At 33.8% G+C, this 22940-nt stretch overlaps 1 protein-coding gene across 4 annotated transcripts in view; it reads right to left on the minus strand.

The window, feature by feature from the left end:
* LOC143231906 (semaphorin-2A-like) overlaps nucleotides 1–22940 on the minus strand; it is a 103231-nt gene that overhangs the window by 25897 nt on the left and 54394 nt on the right. For all 4 annotated transcript variants that reach the window (XM_076466718.1, XM_076466719.1, XM_076466720.1 and 1 more), the window contains 3 exons: nucleotides 22307–22358; nucleotides 5202–5264; nucleotides 3820–3927 (listed from right to left, as the gene is read on the minus strand). In XM_076466718.1, coding sequence (XP_076322833.1) covers nucleotides 3820–3927; nucleotides 5202–5264; nucleotides 22307–22358 — 223 coding nt within the window. The remainder of the gene's footprint in view (nucleotides 1–3819; nucleotides 3928–5201; nucleotides 5265–22306; nucleotides 22359–22940) is intronic.

The raw sequence follows: 22940 nt of genomic DNA on the forward strand, positions 1-22940 counted from the left end.
CAAAGAATAATTAAAGTGTAATTTGATTTCTGTGTCTGGAGTTTATTGGTAAAATGAGTTGTTACTACAATAAGTTGGGTGGAAGGAAATTGTCAGCTCAACTGTTATTTTACCTTTGCTCATAAAAAAAAAAAACAATGTGATTCTTCACATTAATAGCTGCAAATTAGTTAGTAAAAACAATATGGGAAAAACTTGTAAATTGAATATCTTTATAAAGACCTATTGTTCACAGTCATCTTAACTTTAAGCAGAAGAAAGCAAGTAAACAGCACAAACTACCACGTCTTGAACTACTCTTGTGTGATTGAATAGTAGAATATAACAATCATTTTTCATAAATCACTCACAGATCTAAAGTGTGGAGTATATTTTTTTGTGGTACAAAGACATGAATCATTAACTCAGACTCACAGTTCAGGCTTGCTAAGCACGAGGCCATACCTATTCCAAACTGATAAAACATCATTGTAACAATGTGGTAGTTACAATTCAATGGAACCTACCTTGAAATATTAAGCTACTAAAAACAAAATTCAAACTTAAGCAGAAGCACAGAAATATTAATATTCTACACCAAGTTAAGACATTAAAAATTAGAAAATTATTGGAACTGGTACATGAAATCTGGAGAGACAGTGCCATTACTGGTAGTGTTTGGATAAATCTTTTGCAACAAAGTAAAAAAATAAATGTACAATTTGATTTTTTTTTCTTTTAAGACACACAATGGACTATGTATGCCTGGTATCAAACTCTACTTTTTAGAGTGAAAAGCCCTAAAAAAGAGAGCATTACATGTAACTTAAAGCTCTAAACCAGTGGTTCTCAATCTGTGGTCTGTAAGTCCTCTTCAGGTGGTTCATAGAAAGTGGATAATTACAGAAATGAAACGATAGCATACTATGGTCTACCGAAATAAAAACAAAATTCAAGTGTTCTGTAACAAAGACGTTTGAGAACTGTTGCTCTAAACACATGTAAGTGTTGTTTATTAAACACATATGAGTATTAGTGTTAACTATATAATAAATGTACTTCAAACAATTATACCTTGGTTATAATTATTTTTTTCAATCAATTAAGTTCCATACCAGTCACATTATACACTGCTCAAAAGAATTAAGTGATAATTAGGGTTTTCTATATTGTAACTATGATAAGGTTCAATTAAATTCATTGAATAATTTCAATGACACCCCCCAAGTGTAGTTGTAATTACAGGAATACATAACACTTGATTATCCTTCATACAACCAAACCTAATTATGATGTTTGTCTGCTGTCTGGTCATTCAGTCACTACTCTGAATATAGCTATTGTGAAATAGCAGTTGTCTTCAAGGATGATTAATAACTGTCTACCTTGTCCAGGTTTCCAGAAATTTGTAAAATAGTATTAAAGTCCACATCCCACTAACTATGTTTTTGTTATTTGTAGCCATTCTGCAATGATCTGTTGCACCTGACTGAGCTACTGCTCTCTCTGTCATAGAAATGTTAAAATATCTTTTCATGGACTTTTTGGTATGGTTCATTATTAATCAGGATCTCATTAGACATTATGTTGTTCAAACTTTTCATGGACTTTTTGGTATGGTTCATTATTAATCAGCATCTCATTAGACATTATGTTGTTCAAACTTTTCATGGACTTTTTGGTATGGTTCATTATTAATCAGGATCTCATTAGACATTATGTTGTTCAAACTCCTGAGAACATATTGTTTTATTCACATTTCTATATAAACGAAATGTGAGTGTCCAGTTATACAATGGATCTTGTTTTATATAAAAATTTAAAAACAAAAAAGATGCCATTATTTATTAACATTAGCTGTGCCTTGCCATAGTTAGAATACAGAAAACTATGTTGATCTTAATTATGTTTAACAGTTAAAACTACAAATCTATGTAAAACTCTGGTTAATATCTAATATTAAACACATTTTCAAACTGTGCAGTTAAAGCTACAAATCTATGTAAAACTCTGGTTAATATCTAATATTAAACACATTTTCAAACTATGATTATAAAAAAAAAATGCTTAAATTGTTGCTGCACAGTAACTTTCCATGGAAAGATGAAACACAAACATCAATTAATATACCTCATAAATCTCCTACTAAAACTTGTTTATTTTCTACAATCAATTTACAAAATGTCAAACTACTTGAAAATAACCATAATAACTAGTAATTGACAAAATAAAAACAAGAAAGAACAATACTGATCAAAAGGAAATAAAGTTAATTCTTTCAAGATCATCTCACTAAAGTTATAACCAGCTATAAAAATACTGACACTTTAAATCATTCGTATAATATACACTTCTGATACCGGAACACAGGAGTCCCAACAACATACAAGAACTATCAAAAATTATCTCTCTTATCATACTGAGGAAAAAGAAATTATCTTTAGACATATTAATTATGTGGCTTGCAAGACTGTGAAAACAGGTTTATAATACAAGCAAAATTTTCTTTCTTGATAATGAGAAACCCACTTGAAACAAAAATGTATCTCAGAATGGCTGGTATGGGTATTAACACTTTTCGAACTTCCTAGGTCATCTTCAGGTTTGTTTCTTTACAAAGTTTTCTTTCTGAGATACAAAGAAAACACTTTCATAGAAGACCACTAATTCATCGTCAGGTTGGTTTTCTTTCATTACCACTAATTTTGGAAGATCCCAGATGTACTTTTCTCAACTTGAAATCACGATAAAAAATATAAAAAAAAAAACCATTGATTACAAACTAGGAAGTTATAATCTGTGATGTCGAGAAAATCCACTTGTAGAGAAAATTATATATTTAAAAACAGCTCCTTTACTGGTGGTTTCTCTACCCATACCAGCTGTTTTTAAATACATAAACTAGGAAGTTAGTTTCACATACCACCCAAACTATCTAATACAGGTTACAATCAGCTACCTTTAAAGAATATTTTCTGCTCTAAAGGATTCATATTTATATTTTGTTTATAAGCTAGAAAATCTCTAGCTAAAGACAGTCTAGGTAGCATGTACCATCTCTAACTCCAAACTACCATCTCTAACTCAACTATCAACCACAAGAAAGCAATCACTTTTACATTTCACTTCCTAAGTTATTGTGTATCCTTTCTACTCTTTGTTTAGCCATTCCAACAGAAATTGTTCCTATTTTATGATTTGGCATGTGTATTATGTAAGGTATCCATACTTTGGTCAATTTTTCAGAAATTTCGAACCTACTGATCAAAATGTTACAATTTTTCTGATTTAAATTATTGCTAAGACACTTCAATAAGCAACTGATTTAGTCTTTAACTATGTTTTGTTTTTCGTTATTTGTTTGTACTTAAACAAGCATAATTTTACATGAACATGAGAAATGATGGTTCTATTTAGAGAAATGACTTTGTTTGTTCTATAAGCAACCAATTAAAATATTACAAAATCTCAATGTATAATGAAAATAAACGTTTACAAGCTATATCCCCAACACTCAGGATACTTCTATCTTTAAAACTTAAATATGAGTCATGTTAACCATGACTGTTTTTTTACTGTAGATCAGTTTACAAGTGGAGTAAATTATGTAAGAATTCCAACTACTCTTAGCTTGCAGCAGAAATAAATATACACATACACTGACTTGTATTCAAATTAACAGCAAATAAAGGCCCCCAAGATACAGAAAAACATTTACATGAAGTTTCCCACATTTATCAGATATCAAGATGTTTAAGGTTCCTTCTGAAATCTTATATTATGAACCATTAACTTATTTTCTACAAATAACACAGTTTAATCATCAACTGATAAACTTACATGAATAATCCAGTCCCTTGGGTTGAATGCATTTGTCCCACAAACGTATAACTTGTTTCCTTCACCAACTGGCTGAATAACTCTGATGTGATTTCTGCAGTCATAGTACTAACACCAAATCAAATTAGGTTTGCTTTACTATTTTTAAATGTCACAATAAAGAAAATTTTAAACGTCTATTTAACCTTAATAAATCAATTACAACATGTTTTTCTATATTATAATATTAAGATAATATATTGTGAAATTAAGATAAACAGATATGCTACAAATAAAATGAAAGTATTTGTACAGGGTGGCCCGTAAGTCCCTACCCATCCATATGTTATTATGTTATATTCAATTATGCATGTATTATAAATTTGTTTCTTTTTTTCAGAGAAATATGGTGGATGAAAACCCATTTACACTTGAAGATCATATTGTGACAAGTACGCATAATATTATGCAGTGAGAATGAGGGACAGCACACAGATACACTGGATACATAAGATATATGGATGGTTAGGGACTTACGGGCCATCCTGTAGAATGAATATTTTAGAAATATTATACATAGAATAAATAGAACATGTACAGCAAGTGAAAGGAAAACAACAGCGAATAAATAAACTTTTATTTACAAAAGTGCACACATCTATTACCAACTGAACAGTTTCTTATTTGCTATAACTTTAACTACTTCTGAGGTTGTACAGATGTTTCACATAACTGCACAGGTCAAACATTTCCAAAAAATTATATTATAATACACTTTCAAATCAGACAAATGACCCAAGTGCAGCATCCCATAATCCATATTTTACTTATTTCAATAACCATTCCTAATAGCATATTTAAGGGAAAGAACCCCAACTCATACCAATATTTCTTATAAGTATCTGTGTCACCCCTTGAGGAGAGATTGTCCCATCCACAGAGGTGAAACAGGCACAAGGCCAACCTGATGAAAGCTTTTATCAGATGGTTGTTGTCATGTGTAATTTTAGATCCTTTACCCATGTAAAAAGATTAGAACATGTTTAAAACCTGTCAACATCAAGAATGCATCATGACTACATGTATATTAGCATGGAAATTTTGAATAATTATCTAATTACACCTGATTAAAGTTATATTCAATATTAATTATGTGAAGGTAAAGCTAGCTATAACAATAAATGTCACTGAGAACAAACCTCACATGCAAGTGTTACATTAATTAATGGCATTGAGTTCCTGTGCTTTTCTGAATATTTATGTAAATTATTCTTAAGTTAATTTAATAACACGCAACACTTTAAGAAGGCAATCAGAATAATAAAGAAAACAATAAATTAGATGGCATTAAACTAAGGAAACTATATACATGTTGAGAAAATAAAACATAATTCATAACTTACTTTAGATTTGCCTTTTGACACACAATTTGAAATACTTGAAGGTGTTAGGATCAGGGAATCAGCCTAGAATACATGAAATGGAAGATAAACATTGAATAATGCTAAAATGTTGTACTTATTGCTTGTAATTAGAAAATACATCTTCAAAACTAATGTTACATATCTGTATGAAACATTAACATTTTCTAAAGGAGCAAGATACATAGAATAAGACAAATGAACAAAAACTTAAGTCTATAGGTGTTTCTTTTGTGTTGTTTTTTTTGCAAAACCATCCTGATATAGAAAAGTTTTATGAAAGTCTCAGGTATGGCCAAAAACACTGAAATAATGGATTTTTCTTGAGACATACTTCAAAAATAAACTGGTTCATAAGTTACAGTAAAATATTTTTTGTTGTTTTTGAACATAGTTCAAAAACGATGAAACTTTCAACTGCTTAAATCAGGATTCTTCATTTGTAACGGTGAATTTTAATTGTTTTTAAATTTGCAGTTCAAAAGGAAAAAAATTCAATTCTTGAAATCTGGGTATTTTACTTATAACACTAAATCTATTAACGTTTTTTACTTTGCACTGGTTCCTTTGGTCTTAATAATGTAGCCAGATATGTACTTTTTCAAGCCTAAATTAATAAGGTTTAGCTTATTCGCTTTGTAAAACTAAACAATCTTTCGTTTACTGAATAGAATACTTATATAGAGTTATTATTATTGACACTACTTAAAAATGGACGATTTGACCTTTCAGTACGTTGAAAACATTTCACAAGTACTTATCCGAAACGAGCAGCGCCATTAAGAAAAATACTTTTCAAGTCTGTCTAAACGAGAACTAGATTCCAACCAACAAAATCCCATTGTGTCTTTTTTGTCCGTCTACTTTCTTTCTCACATTCTCTGATACACAAATACGACGAATTCTTGTAAAGGAAACACATTTTCCCTGTCACTCCTGTAAACCTGTCTAGCCTTGACGTGTGTAGACAAGCATTCCTAAACTCCGTCACTTCACAACCCGCTGGTTTCGTGCCCTGCTACATAGTTGTTATTTCACTAGGACGACAAAGCTAACGCATTAACGAAAATGCAGAAAGACTGACTCCAGGTACAACACATTCAGGAGCCTGGTATCAAAAGCGAGCCACTTCAAGGCCTTGCATACGGTTCTCGAGAGAGAAAAAAGACGCTTACTTAGCGAAATTCAAAGTTTTTAGTCGCCAAAACCATTAGGCCTCCTCCGCGAGACAAGCAGAAATAAAACTGGTAACTTATTTTACTATACTTACAGCACGCTGGGTTTAGAAAGCATTTCAAGTATTATCTATTACCATTAATTCCACTTTACGATGTGGAAACTGGAGACATCGATTATGTTTTCCTTTGGAAGAGACTCTTTGGAGGATAAACACATATATTATCACCTCAATACATGAAGTCAACGCAAGAATTTTAGTGATTAAATAAGGTGGATGCACATGGACGTCAGATATATATATAGAAGTATTTCAATTAAGCTGTTTCAGAACACCCACTTCAAGACCAAGATAATTTCACATCGTAAATTTACCTAATTATTCTACAGAAGTTACTTTTATTGATTCTACACAGACTATTACAAACCACACGAGAAAATAACTATATTTCAAAACATTTTTCAGAATAACATTAAGAGTAATCTAACATTATTTGTTTAGCTAGTAAATCTGTACATTTTTGTTTTAGCTTAGCCTACACGGACATGAAACATTACAAGAGATAAAAGAAAATCCGAAAATAAATGCCATACATTTTTACAATATAATGTATGAGCAAAAATAGTATAATAAGCTGAAACTGTCTCTTCTGAAAACTTATCATGTTAGGAGAAAGTGAAAACCGACACCGACCGAATTAAATTCGAACTAAAGATTTGGTATTTAGGTGGTTACAGTTAGGCTTTATTTATAAAATACGTTCATCTTTAGTTTAAAGGAAAAATATAAAATGTCGATTTTTACAGCAAGATTAATATCCGAATTACATAGCACTGACAGGTTAATAAGTACACAAAAAAAAAAATGACTGAAGACAAACTGTGTTTACAAAACATCTTGAACCTCTAAACGTCGATTCGATATATATGACAACCTTCAGGTGCAGATCGAACCAAGAATTGTTTTCTGGGCAGAAAAAAAAAATCATGCCCTGACTCTCACAAGCTTCTTTCTATTCGCAAATACCCAGAATAAGCGTACTAAAGTGTATACCAATTTTCGCACACATAACGTTGAACATATATATATACACACAAATACATATATATTAATCTATTTCAAATTAGTGCACAATAGTGGTTGATTGGTTGGCGTTTCTTGGCGAAGCGCATCATGACTACATGCTACCATAGTAATTGTAGAATATATTTTATGCATCAAGAGTTAGCCAAATGGCTGTGTTTTTCAGGTACAATGATATCTAACAAGTAGCCAAACAAATTTCCTTGAAACTGCAAGTTCGGAAAATGTTTTGTGAAGAATAAACTAAATAGTGGTAGAAAAGGAAAACAAAGGAAACACATGTAAATAAGTTAAACATCTTTATTTTCAATAATGTTTATGTTCTAATTCAAACTAATCAGCTTCTTACTCGATAAGGTTTCTCACTAGTTGCTGTGGTAGGATGATTTGGTTTGAATTTCGCGCAAAACTACACGAGGGCTATCAGCGCTAGCCGTTCCTAATTTAGCAATGTAAGGCTAGAGGGAAGGCGGCTAGTCATCACCACCCACTGCCAAACGAATAGTGGGATCGACCGTTACATTATAACGCCCCAAAAAGCATGTTTGGTGTGCGGGGATTCAAATCCGTAATCCTCAGATTACGAGTCGAGTGCCTTAACTACCTGGCCATGCCGGGCCATGTGGGAGATTTTTTTAAATAGCTGTGCACAAGACAAGGTGAGGCATGGCCAGGTGGGTTAAGACGTGCGACTCGTAATATGAGGGTCGCGGGTTCGCATCCCCGTTGCGCCAAACATGCTCGCCCTTTCAGCCGTTGGGGCGTTATAATGTTACAATCAATCCCGCCATTCGTTGGTAAAAGAGTAACCCAAGATATGACGGTAGGTGGTGAAGACTAGCTGCCTTCCCTCTAGTCTTACTATACTAAATTAGGGACGGCTAACGCAAATAGCCCTCGAGTAGCTTTGCGCGAAATTCAAAAACAATTAGAATGAAATGCCGATATTTCAAGTCAGGTCAAATAACCCTTTTTGCAATCCCATGATTATTAACATTATTAACGTCAGAGACTATTCCAAATAATAAATTTAACGAAGAAATTCCACAATTCTGCTACACCTTAAAATGTACTTGCTCGTTTCAGTGAGTTGGCACAGACACAGGGCCAAACTGGTACGAGTTTCTACGAAACAGACATTGTCGTACGTAACTTTTACTTGAACAAATGCTTTGTTCGGTTGTTGAATTTAGTGCAAAGCTGCTCAAGGGTTATCTTCTCTAACCGTTCCTGATACTGAAATGATGAATTAGAGAAAAGACTGTTAGTCAAAACAACCCACCGCCAACTCTTGAGTTAGGTTTTACCAATTAATATTAGGATTGTCCATAACATTATAATGTCACAACATTGAAAGAACGAGCACGTTCGGCGACGAGTTTCGATCCCGTGACCCCACAAATTAGAAGTAAAATGCTTTAACCACCAAGAAAGTAATTGCTATTTATTTGTGAACCTTCTACATCTGTTTTCAAACCTAACTGATAATTGAGAAACGTTATCCGACTATAACTTACTATAGATATATTTTAAGCAAGTTACAGAAGAGTAAAAGTAACAGTTATTTCAACTGCAACACATTTACATTGAATATAATTTGACAAACATCATATTTCGTTTTACATGTTGTGGTTAGTTTTCTCTGAATAATTCTGATTGGGGAGGGACAACAAAAGAGAGTCCTATGGGTTTGTTTGTTTGGCTTCAATCTCGCTCATAGCTGCACGAGGGCTATCTGCGTTAGCCGTCCCTAATTTAGCAGTGTAAGACTAGAGGGAAGGCAGCTAGTGATCACCACCCACCGCCAACTCTTTGGCTACTCTTTTACCAACGAATAGTGGGATTGACCTAAACTTTATAATGCACCCACGGCTGAAAGGGCAATCATATTTGGTGTGACGGGGATTCAAACCCGCGACCCTCAGATCACCAGCCGAATGCCTTAACCACCTGGCCGTGTCGGGCTGAGTCCTGTGGGTTTTTCTTTCTTCTTTTCCTCACTTTAACATCTCAAACAGAATACTTCAACGTTAATCACCAATAATAAAATGTCTCTATCCTCAAGGATTCACACGATTCTGCACATTCAGGCTCCTCCCCCTAATTAATGTTTTTCTTCTTATTCAATGTTCTTAACATGTAATACATACACCGTAAATTGTGTACAGCATATTACAGAATCTTCCTATTTAACGAAAAAGCTCTGTACTAGAATCCAAAGTAAAAAAAAAAAAAGTGTCCATGATTTTAATTACTTGTAAGTTAAATTGGCTTTTCGAAAACTTAATTATTTTTACAAACACGAGTTTCGTCATTCCTAAGTATTAGCGAATACCATAGTTCTAATTTCTGCACGTCATGAACACAGATTTAATAACGCCAGAATTCTTGTATATCCGTGTAACAAGCAATATATATTTTGGTGTGTTTTGTTGTTGTTTTTTTTGTTTTTTTTTTGGAGGGGTCTTTTCTCTCTAGTGGCTCGGTGAAAAGTCTGAAGCCTCATAACGCTAAACACTGGATTTCGATATTGGTGACGAATATATCACAGATAACATGTTGTGTACCAATGGGTTTAATGACAAATAAAAATCGTATACACTGATCCACCACAGCTATGTTCGGAACTATTAAGGTGTGGTTACCCTTACTAATTCTTATAAAGTTTGATTACGTTTTCCTAAAACACCGTTGAAACGTTTTAACAAATGAACTCTTGCGTTGAAACAAAAGCATGCTATGAAAATAACTAGATGACTTCTAACATTGCCTCACATTAAATCTCTCTGATGCGTGAGCCATGACATTCCAAAACCAAAATGCTCAAGACTGTTCGTTTATACACCAACAAGGATTACCAGATTAAATGGAAACCTTGACTTTTGGGGCACTGCCCCAACCGATTGTGCTTATAACATCATTTTAACTTTTCTTGAAAAAAAATGCGATTATTGTAATTGAAGCTTTGTGTATATTTACAAAAATGTTCAATCTTCTAATACTATAAAACAAAGTGTCTGTCTGTCTGTCGGTCACATACTGATGTCATAACAAATGATTAGGTAATTCACGTAGTTTGACTCTGTCAATTAGAAACGAGTAGTTTACGACTGACCAAAAATTAAATATATATTTCGACTGATTGTACAAAAAGTTGTGGCATTATGAAAACAAACTTAACCACATTTTCTTACTATAATTTACGAATCTGATCTTATACTTAAATCTATCCACTGTTTTAGTTGTATTGGTCATTATGCGTTGAAACTATGGTACACGTGTGCTAACGTCTAAAATCTAATACTCAGTTAATTATTTTCCTACTTAGAATATCGACAGACAGACACGCACGTGTGCCCCGTCGCACCAAACATGCTCGCCCGTTCAGCCGTGAGGGCGTTATAATGTCACAATAAATCCCACTATTCGTTGGTAAAAGAGCAGCCCAAGAGTTGACGGTGAGAGGTGATGACCAGCTGCCTTCCCTCTAGTCTTATACTGCTAAATTAGTGACGGCTAGCGCAGATAGCCCTCGAGTAGCTTTGCGCGAAATTCAAAAAACAAATAAAACAAACGCACGTGTGTGCGCATCTTTTTAAAACGACAATATAGCAAAAAATAAATAGAGGGTACTTTAGGAAAGAACTTCTAATGCGTATAAAAGCCAGTGAGTTTTGTTAACAATGCGTTCTGACAATGGTTTTTGTGTCATGGTTGGCTTGTTTTGAATTTCGCGCAATGTCATGATACCTTATAGCCTAACACTGGTTATGAGATGATGTGCTGGAAGTATAAGACGAAAGATATAAACTACAAAATTGAGAAAAATGTGTTTCTTTGTAATTTAGAGATATTCATTATTTAAGCTGGAAATCGGAGAACAGGTCAGAGGGTAGGTTAGGTTTATAGACAGGCCACATTCCGTAATCAAACAACAAACCTATACAGGTTACACTTCATTGTTAAAATACGTTTAGAATACACACACTAACACAATCAATACAATAACCCGAGCGTAGGCGGGTACTTTCGCTGCTATTCTAAATATTATTCGGAAGGCGAAATTTAGTTAGAAATCTGATTTAAAAAAAAAAAAGTAACAAAAAATAATTTACGGATGCTTTCGTGTAGAAAACGATTGTTTCGAATACTAGCGATAAACTTTGTATCTGTTATCTGCGCTAGCCGTCTTTAATTTTACAGTTGGGGATTAGAAGGAAGGCAGCTAGTGAACACAATCCATTGTTACTCTTAAAGTATTCTAATCGAATAGCGGGGTTTGGACGCCACTTTTATAGCACCCACAGTCTCGGGGTACGGCTCAAGGATTTTATTTTTTTCAATTTTCAGAGGTAATGGGGCGAACAAACTCTCAGATACACAGTTCAGTATGAAAACCACTGAGCCATACTCGGCCCCACTAAACATGGGTTTTTGGAAATACAATATAATACAGCAACACTTAAGTTACGTCATACTCCGGAGAGGAAAAGGTCAAAAGATTTTGAACAGTTCTTTCACGCGCCTATTACCTTTCTGGAATCTCCTCTTATGTTGACCTGCTAAGGTCAAGGGTCGTATTGTATAGTTTTCAGAAACAAAATGGAAACAACAAAGTTAATTAGTAATTAGGCTGTTACTACTGTTTATTATTTTAGCTACACAATGAGTTATCTGCCCACCGCAGGGTATCATACTTCAGTTTTTAAATCCGTAAACTCACTATTGGTCCACCAGGGAGCGTTAAAATGAACTTATAAACGACATTATTCTCATAACTTATTGTAGTTATATAAAATAATTTTCGCGCGGTCAAATGTAACTTTTCACATATTATTCCATCAAGTTTGTCTGTTTGTTATTAAGCACACAAAGGACTATCTGTTATCTGCCCACCACGCATATCGAAACCCAGATTCTAACGTTGTATGCCCGCAAACATACCGTTGTGCCACTGGGAAGGCTCTCGGAAGCTAGAATGAACATGTTTCTTCAATATGTGCTTGTTCTCTGTGAATCAATGAAATAACGTATATTTGTTAACAACTCATGATGTTGGTATTAAATTTTTTTATATCTGTGTCTGCTTTTCTTTCAAGAAGACAATGAAAAAGTGAATAACTTTATTTTAATTTGGTTTCTAATCACCAACATAAACTTGAACACTTGTCATACATCAATTAATTTTATCTTCTTTGGCGAAGAGGTTAAAGGCAAAAAATACATAAGAAAGAAGGATGAATAATCTTCTGAATAATATTTTTATGTAAGTTCTGGATTTTCTTGTCAATTATGGGATGTTATATATATATTTATTATTCCTCAAATTACAAGTACGTAAAAACTCTTCTTCCAAGACAATCATATGCACGTTTTTATGATTATATGAGCCTACAAGGTTCTTTAAAATAAGTTATTTTATGACCTTTAACTTTTTAGTCTAAAAAAAGAACAGCGAATTGTTTCAAAGCATTTTTATATCAAACTCTGAAGGTATGAACTTTCTTCTGAGAGACAGGAGTTGAAGATAATAGCACGCACGTGAAACTCGTGATTTTTTGTTAACTTTTGCGTTTTATGTCACGTGTAATCGGAGAAGTTTGGCACTTTTATCGGTTCCATCAAAATGGTGATTTATCTCACGTAAGTTTACATGACGTGGTGAGAAAACGAAATCTTACTAAGAAGATAATCATGTATCTTATTACAATTCCCGTGTCATAGTTTTACGTGTTTTGAAATCTGAGATGTAATATTTGTTGTAAGATAATGTTGACGTTTTTTGCTTGTTGTTCTGTATGTGACTCGACACAGCATTTTAAAATTCATAAGCCATCAAGATGTGCATTCATACAACAAAGTACTTTTATGTATAAACCGTTTCGTTTCAAAAACTTCTTACCGCTCCAGGGTCACTTGTATATGACCTTTATAAGTCACTTAACAAGCTGTACCGTATATATAAAAATTTATATTATGCTGAAAGCTTTGATGTATGATTCATCATACTAGAAAAGAAAAAAAAAACACACGTGCATCGACAAGCCAACATATCCCTGAAATGAATACTCCAGTTTTTTTTCAAAGCTAGTTATTTAAAAGGTGAAGAGTCGGCGTAAGGCTACTTCAGAATAGGTCTGCTGCTACTAATTAGTAGCTAGAGGTAGCAATCAATACAGCTCTGAAATCAGAAAGTATGAAATGGGGACGAATCGTCTTCAATTGAAGTGGCTTTGAATACAACGTAACATCAGGCAACCCGAATTAGAACTAACGACATTTAAAAAGTATCAAGACAACAACTTTCTTGTCCCTCCTTTCCCAACCCCCTCTGTATGAACTGAAAAAGTCCATTATTGTTTGTTTGTTTTGAATTTCGCGCAAAGCTACTCGAGAGCTATTTGCGCTAGCAGTCCCTAATTTAGCAGTGTAAGACTAGAGGGAGGAAAGCTAGTCATCACCACCCACCACCAACTCTTGGACTACTCTTTTACCAACGAATAGTGGCATTGACAGTCACATTATAACGCCCCCACGGCTGAAAGGGCGAGCATGTTTGGTGCGACAGCGAATCAAACCCGCGACCCTCGGGCCATAAAGTCTATTAACTATAGAATGGAGAATCTCGAACATCGCTGAATGAACTAACGCTTCGTCAGATACTCATTACAAACACTTCTCTTAAAACTGGACCAAAAATAAACATTTGATGAAAGTCTTGCCAGACACAACGCAAACACACGTTTTCTTTATAAGTTCTTAAAAAAATTCCATTTGTTATTCGTTTAGTAACAGTTACTTTAATCCTCAAAAGCAAGAACCAATTTTACTACGTTAGTACATCACAAAACACAAGTAAGAAATAAAAACGACTGAGATTACACGTATGTGTGCATTGCTTTTATTAAATTCAACACAAGCACAATAATCACAATGCCATATCAGCAACAGAAATGTCCTGAAATACTAAGCTACCAACAAACATACAATGCAGTTAATCAGGTGTGTTAGCTATACACAGCAGTTAACAAAAACAGTTGGTTTTGATGTGTTTGAGTGTTCACATCTGCAAAGAAGTTGTGGCGATGTTCCTAGATGAAACGTTATGACACCCACACGCTTTCAGATAAAATTAACACACCTTTCACCACATGTGCGGTCTATCTTCCTATTGAACCATGTCCTTTAATTCAAAATGACTGTGCAATAAATAGTTGTTTTTTGGCTAAACTGATGTGATATACTGACCAAGAAGGTTACATTAAAGAATCGAAAGTATCCTCAAAAATAAATTTTAAAACAATAATGTGAATCCATAGATCATTTGTAACCTATTTAATGCATTTAAGGGTTAACCATGACAAATTACGTTCTAGAACAGTGTTCGTACAATTTCAGGGGATACCTTTCATGTGTCACTCCAAATAACACTGGTGAAGTTATCGGCTCTAAGTCCTCGTAACTTTTACTTGTCACTCAAATTAACGTAGTTGAGGTAACTAGATGCAAGTCTCAATAACTTTTATTGATCACTAAAATCAACGCTGATGAAGTAACTAGCTATAAGCTTCATATTTACAAGTTTGTTTCATTAAAAGTAAATATCTTCCCACCGAGATGTACATCATGAATGGTAATTGTGATGTGACGTACTGAATATTTAACTCTCCATATCTATTCTTGAAGATGGTAACTTTTATATTTCTTCAATATGTGGAGTATATGAATAAAAGTCAACTCTCATAGACGGTGTATCCTACCACTGAAGAGGTGGTTCTTCCAATGAAGTAGCGTCCTCAGTCCACGCACCACGCAAATGCTTTCCACTGATTGCTTTAATAATTCCAAGTATATTTTTAAACATTTGATGTAACATATTCAAAATATTGTGGCCCGGCATGGCCAAGCGTGTTAATGCGTGCGACTCGTAATCTGAGGGTCGCGGGTTCGCATCCCGGTCGCGCTAAACATGCTCACCCTTTCAGCCGTGAGGGCGTTATAATGTGACGGTCAATCCCATTATTCGTTGGTAAAAGAGTAGCCCAAGAATTGGCGGTGGGTGGTGATGACTAGCTGCCTTCCCTCTAGTCTTACACTGCTAAATTAGGGACGGCTAGGAGAGATAGCCCTCGAGTAGCTTTGTTCGAAATTCCAAAACAAACAAACAAACAATTCAAAATATTCGTCTGCATTGGAAAACAAGTTAAGTTAATCATAGTAACAGCGCAAATATAAATAACATCAAAAGTCTTTTCATCATTAACCAATCATTATTCTTTTTTCTAACTGTTACCCCTCAAAAAATAATTTAACTGCATGATGCTTCTGGGTTCTTCTTCTGATTCCACTCTCACTAAGAAATGTAACTCCTTCCCAAGATGTAGTTTATACTTTGGTTTGTTTCTGTCTAATAATTTTGTTGTTGTTGAAACCTTGATAAATAAATGCCTTTCGTCTTCTTTTGTTTTACAATCTCTTTCCTCAGTTGCTATCGGATTCTGAGAGCCGCAAGCTATGGTTTTTCATTGTTCTCTATTCCTCACTGCCTGCACCAACTTTTCATAACTCAATCTATATTCTTATCTCCAATCCATTTTCATCTAGTAATGTGAGTCTCTGCTTGCCTTTCGCCCATCAGAATCTCTGCCAACCTTCCCTCAAATCTAACTATGTGACCACAGTAGCGTACTAAAATTTCCATTTCTTTCAAATATCGGCTGTTGTCTTTTGTATTTGAACTTACCTAAGTACAATCAGACCAAAACATAACTGTGGTGCTTCATATAAATAAAAGTTACAGTGTGGAAACTGGTAGAATATGTTCCAGTTAAAGAGATAACTGTCGAAATTGTACCAATACAGAGGTGTGGGATACTCCACCTATTGGTGTTTCGTAATGGTCAGATGCCTGTTTTAACAGCAAGACACAGACCGAAGATTGCCAGGTTAACGTAACTTCGAAACAGAAGAAATGCTAACTTCTTCCCTTCAACTTACAGCGCCCGAGTTCAGAGGAGCGACGTTCCGGAACGTTTTAAAATCAATATATTTTTATATGTTTGTATTTCAGATTAAACGTAAAAGGAATCTGATTTAAGAAAATAAAAAACAAAAACGTGAGGCGAGTTATCAAAAAACGGAGTTCTAGTAGTCAGTGGCTCTGGGTATTCTACATATGGTGTAAGAATGGCGGAACATTTACTAACCTTTGGTACAGTTTTTATATGTAAAAATCAGTTATTGATAACTAAAAGACGAAATGACTTAAATGACATCTTTTATTTTGCTTCGTCATATAAATGTGAAGGTTGCCTTCCCTTAGTCCCTAGCATATAACTGACAGCCTCATGTCTCAACTGATACTACGGAACTGTTCTACGATAAACTTGGGCACTTACTAACATTACTTAGAGGCTTTAATTAATTAATTTTTTCGTGTAACTTCGAATCTTTCGTTTCTATTACTTTAGAAAAAAAAAAAAGATTCCGTGTACAGTAAAGTTGCATTCCAAAATTAAATGTTTTATACCATATACATTTATATACGAAAAACAGTTTTATTTTATAAATCATGTATATATCTTTTAAATATTTATGAAGATGAGAAGCGGGGCCCTAGTGTTCTTTAACCCTAGTTTCAGAAATGCTGATTTACAGCATACTTCAACATATCCTCATAATGCACTATACGAGGGTTTATCAGAGATAAAATCGAAAACATCTTTCTTCAGGCCCGGCATGGCCAAGCGTGTTAAGGCGTGCGACTCGTAATCTGAGGGTCGCGGGTTCGCATCCCCGTCGCGCCAAACATGCTCGACCTTTCAGTTGTGGGGGGCGATATAATGTTACGGTCAATCCCACTATTCGTTAATAAAAGAGTAGCCCAAGAGTTGGCGGTGGGTGGTGATGACTAGCTGCCTTCCCTCTAGTCCTACACTGCTAAATTAGGAACGGCTAGCACAGATAGCCCTCGTGTAGGTTTGCGCGAAATTAAAAAACAAAAACAAACAATTTTTTCTTCATATATACGCTGAATATGAGCAAACTGCAGGAAACCAGTTCACCAGCATCATATGATGTTCTACATCTCCTCGATAGATGACGCTCAACACAATCATAAAATAATAACTCTTGACTCGCAGGTTTGTCGGTTTACGGATTTTTTCAGAAGTCCTTTTAACTCACCGTTTAGCAACCTAATTTAGATTGGTGAATAAGCCTAATTTATTATTCGTTATTGCAGAGTGAACAGACTTTTTGCTGATGATATTATATGTTTCTTTTTATTTATATATTCTTTGATTCGTCGTTGCAGTTTGGCCTATTCAAGGATGAACAGTACATTTGATTTCTATGCCACAGGTTAGATTTTAAAATTTACTTTTAGTGAAAAAAACGAATTCTGTAATTTCCCCATTAAACGGTTGGTCCGCTGTATAATACAAAACAGTGGATTACGCGCAATCTTACATCAGTCACGCACCGAAAGTAATAAATGGCGAGTTAAAAATTACTTCAAAACCCCAGAAGTATGATATTCACATACCATTACAAGAGACCAAACTGTATTCCACAGTAGAGAGCGCGGTAAATTATTGTCTCTATATCACAGATTAGATTTTAAATTTTATCCTTGGTTGGTTGGTTTAGAATTTCGCGTAAAGCTACACGAGGGCTATCTGCGCTAGCTCTCCCTAATATAACAGTGTAAGACTAGAGGAAAGGCACCGCCAACTTTTGGGCTACTCTTTCACCAACGAATAGTGGGATTGACCGTCACAATATAACGTCCCCACGGCTGAAAGGGCGAGCATATTTGGTGTTACGGGTATTTGAACCTGCAACCTTCAGATTGCGAGTCGAACGCTCTACCCACCTGACCATGTCAGGCCTATTTTACCTTTGGCGAGACGAAATCTGTATTACAATCATTATAAAACTGTAATCTAGTTAAGGTATACTGAACTAGCCTCTCACACTAACACTTGTGGGCATTCTGTGTGGAAGGCATTTCGTGAAAATTGATGTTGAAATTCTTTATGCCATGGGTTTCCAAACTCTCTCAGCACTAGATCCACCCAAACCCTCCAGTATTCTGACCCAGTAAGCACCTCCCATCTCACCCAATTAACTTATGTTATAGACAGTGAGTTACTAAACAATACTGTGTATTTCCTACTGTCCCCCTGACACTTATCTGCGGTCCCTAGTTTGTTTGTTTGTTTTTTAATTTCGCACAAAGCTACTCGAGGGCTATCTGCGTTAGCCGTCCCTAATTTAGCAGTGTAAGACTAGAGGGAAGGCAACTAGTCTTCACCACCCACTGCCAACTCTTGGGCTACTCTTTTACCAACGAATAGTGGGACTGACCGTCACATTATAACGCCCCCAACGGCTGGGAGGGCGAGCATGTTTAGCGCGACGCGGGCGCGAACCCGCGACCCTCGGATTACGAGTCGCACGCCTTACGCGCTCGGCCATGCCAGGCTAGTTAATTGGAATCACGTTAAGAGGTAAGGTCTAGTTGTTGTTTTTTAACGGCATTATTTTATGTTTGATGGTTCCAACGTGAACAGGCTGTCCTGAAAAAATCGTTTATTTTCTTCTATAATCCTCTAACTTAAAACCAGACTTATTAAAAGTTAATTTATGCGGCTGAAAAACGACCTTCCTCAGCTGAAAGCGACTCACAGTATAAACAGCGAAACGTTGTTCCAAGCATACCGAACCTGAGCGTTCTTGTCTTCTATCTGTTCGAAGATCTAATTTGATATACGAGAGAAGGTTCTCATGCTTTTATTTTGAAAAAAAAACACACGTATACGTTATTTTCAATCGCATTTACACTGCTATTTAATAAGTCATTGTGATAACACTGAATGAGTGTAGCCTGACACTAAAATAAGTTTACATCGAAATACGTTATGCTGTTCAGTTTAATGGCGTCGTTACAAATAACGTGAAATCTACCCAAAAAGAACGCCGCCTGTTGCATGAATGACTAAATTTTACAAATTTACGTAAATTATGCTTATAATAGATGCATGTATTTCCAGAGGTTCTTACAAGTTGTTACAACAAAATAATGATATCCAGTAGTCAAGTTTGGAGAAAACAAAACTATAATTTTCACTTGTGTAAAAGTAATCTCACACGCACGTACACGCAGTTTTACACGTGTTGTCACCCAGACATGCTATATGTTCGGTGAATCAGACCTGTTCATAATTAACAGTGCGATAACGCCAGTCCAACCATGGCTTGTCCACCTTTCAGGGCACGTATTTACAACTTATGTAGTAAAACCTGCCTCTTTAAATTCAGTTTTTGTAGTCAAAATGGTTTAAAATTAAGTTCATAATATTATGGTTTCTGTAGTGAAAATGGTTTAAAATTAAAGTTCATAACATTAAGGTTTCTGTAGTGAAATTGGTTTAAAATTAAAGCTCATAACATTAAGGTTTCTGTAGTGAAATTGGTTTAAAATTAAAGCTCATAACATTAAGGTTTCTGTAATTAAAATGTTTTAAATTAAAGCTCATAACATTAAGGTTTCTGTAGTGAAATTGGTTTAAAATTAAAGCTCATAACATTAAGTATTCTGTAGTGAAAATGGTTTAAAATTAAAGTTCATAACATTAAGGTTTCTGTAGTGAAATTAGTTTTAAAATTAAAGCTCATAACATTAAGGTTTCTGTAGTGAAATTGGTTTAAAATTAAAGCTCATAACATTAAGGTTTCTGTAGTTAAATTGGTTTTAAAATTAAAGCTCATAACATTAAGGTTTCTGTAGTGAAATTGGTTTTAAAATTAAAGCTCATAACATTAAGGTTTCTGTAGTTAAAATGTTTTAAATTAAAGCTCATAACATTAAGGTTTCTGTAGTGAAATTGGTTTAAAATTAAAGCTCATAACATTAATGTTTCTGTAGTTAAATTGGTTTAACATTAAAGCTCATAACATTAAGGTTTCTGTAGTTAAATTGGTTTAACATTAAAGCTCATAACATTAAGGTTTCTGTAGTGAAAATGGTTTAAAATTAAAGTTCATAACATTAAGGTTTCTGTAGTGAAATTGGTTTTAAAATTAAAGCTCATAACATTAAGGTTTCTGTAATTAAAATGTTTTAAATTAAAGCTCATAACATTAAGGTTTCTGTAGTGAAATTGGTTTAAAATTAAAGCTCATAACATTAAGTATTATGTAGTGCTCATAACATTAAGGTTTCTGTAAAATTGGTTTAAAATTAAAGCTCATAACATTAAGGTTTCTGTAGTGAAATTGGTTTTAAAATTAAAGCTCATAACATTAAGGTTTCTGTAAAGCTCATAACATTAAGGTTTCTGTAGTGAAATTGGTTTAAAATTAAAGCTCATAACATTAAGGTTTCTGTAGTTAAATTGGTTTAAAATTAAAGCTCATAACATTAAGGTTTCTGTAGTTAAATTGGTTTAAAATTAAAGCTCATAACATTAAGGTTTCTGTAGTTAAATTGGTTTAAAATTAAAGCTCATAACATTAAGGTTTCTGTAGTGAAATTGGTTTAAAATTAAAGCTCATAACATTAAGGTTTCTGTAGTTAAATTGGTTTAAAATTAAAGCTCATAACATTAAGGTTTCTGTAGTTAAATTGGTTTAAAATTAAAGCTCATAACATTAAGGTTTCTGTAGTTAAATTGGTTTAAAATTAAAGCTCATAACATTAAGGTTTCTGTAGTTAAATTGGTTTAAAATTAAAGCTCATAACATTAAGGTTTCTGTAGTTAAATTGGTTTAAAATTAAAGCTCATAACATTAAGGTTTCTGTAGTGAAATTGGTTTAAAATTAAAGCTCATTAAGGTTTCTGTAGTTAAATTGGTTTAAAATTAAATAACATTAAGGTTTCTGTAGTGAAATTGGTTTAAAATTAAAGCTCATAACATTAAGGTTTCTGTAGTTAAATTGGTTTAAAATTAAAGCTCATAACATTAAGGTTTCTGTAGTTAAATTGGTTTAAAATTAAAGCTCATAACATTAAGGTTTCTGTAGTTAAATTGGTTTAAAATTAAAGCTCATAACATTAAGGTTTCTGTAGTGAAAATGGTTTAAAATTAAAGCTCATAACATTAACGTTTCTGTAATTAAATTGGTTTAAAATTAAAGCTCATAACATTAAGGTTTCTGTAGTGAAATTGGTTTAAAATTAAAGCTCATAACATTAAGGTTTCTATAGTTAAATTGGTTTAAAATTAAAGCTCATAACATTAAGGTTTCTGTAGTTAAATTGGTTTAAAATTAAAGCTCATAACATTAAGGTTTCTGTAGTTAAATTGGTTTAAAATTAAAGTTCATAACATTAAGGTTCCTGCCGTTCCCCAGAAATGATAACAGTCTAACCATTCTAATTTTCATCCTTATGGTAATGATTAATCACCAATGAAGCCATGAAGCATCTTACATGAGTAGATTCAATGAGCTTATTATATATAATATCACAGCAATTACCAAGTTTTCCTAAACCAAATGAAAGACACTGAAGTTACTTACTGTAAAAATTCCCCACATCCCACCCCAATGGGTCAACGATAATTCTGAAGACCAATAGTGATAAAAACGGAGTTTTGATTCATGTGGTGGGCATAGCATAACACAGGTAGTTCTGTGCTTCACAAACAGTTATTATTGAAGAAAAACATTAATTTTTCCTTTCACACATTAAGACATTTTTAGTAATTTAATAAAGGCACAATTAAATATAATAACAAACCAGAACATCTAGTATTTATAATATCCCACACAATTTCAATTAGACGAACTGATATTAGCTGTATATCACCATATACTCACCTCACATCTTGTACGGTTGATACTGAATAGATTAAGACGATAAATCCGGTCCCTAATATAAACAAAATATGTCAGAAATGTGGTCTCTCCTATTACAAAGAATACACTCACAGCTGATACACTTTTCTTTAATGTCCTTCCTTGGATTGTTTTAAGTTATACCAACATATTTTAACTCATCAACTAAGTTCTCATTTACGTTATAAATATTATATTTTACATTAAATAAATACTGACACTTCAGCCTAACCAGATACAAAAATGAGAACAAATATTCATGTAATACAGTAATTTATTATAATTTCAAAATTTTGTATGTTTTAGTTCCTAAATACACTACTTAAATTAATAAATTAATCATTCTCGCCTTAAGTTCGGTTACAAAGTCACACCAGACTTGGTTTTAATTGGGACGGGCGAAGAGGATAAACTTATAGTCTTTGTTTATGTCTGTGTGTGTGTGTGTAGAAAAATATTTTTAACAAGTAATATAATAGAATGGAAAACTTGACTACAGCTAATGTAGTAATATATTGAGAAACAGCAGACTACCTGTGTGAGAGTAACAACTGTGCCACTCTTGAAATCGCTAAAAGAGCTATAACGTAGGTATTTTTTTTAAAATCAAATCTGT

Source organism: Tachypleus tridentatus, chromosome 11 (assembly GCF_004210375.1).
Source record: "Tachypleus tridentatus isolate NWPU-2018 chromosome 11, ASM421037v1, whole genome shotgun sequence".
Classification (NCBI taxonomy): Eukaryota; Metazoa; Arthropoda; class Merostomata; order Xiphosura; family Limulidae; genus Tachypleus; species Tachypleus tridentatus.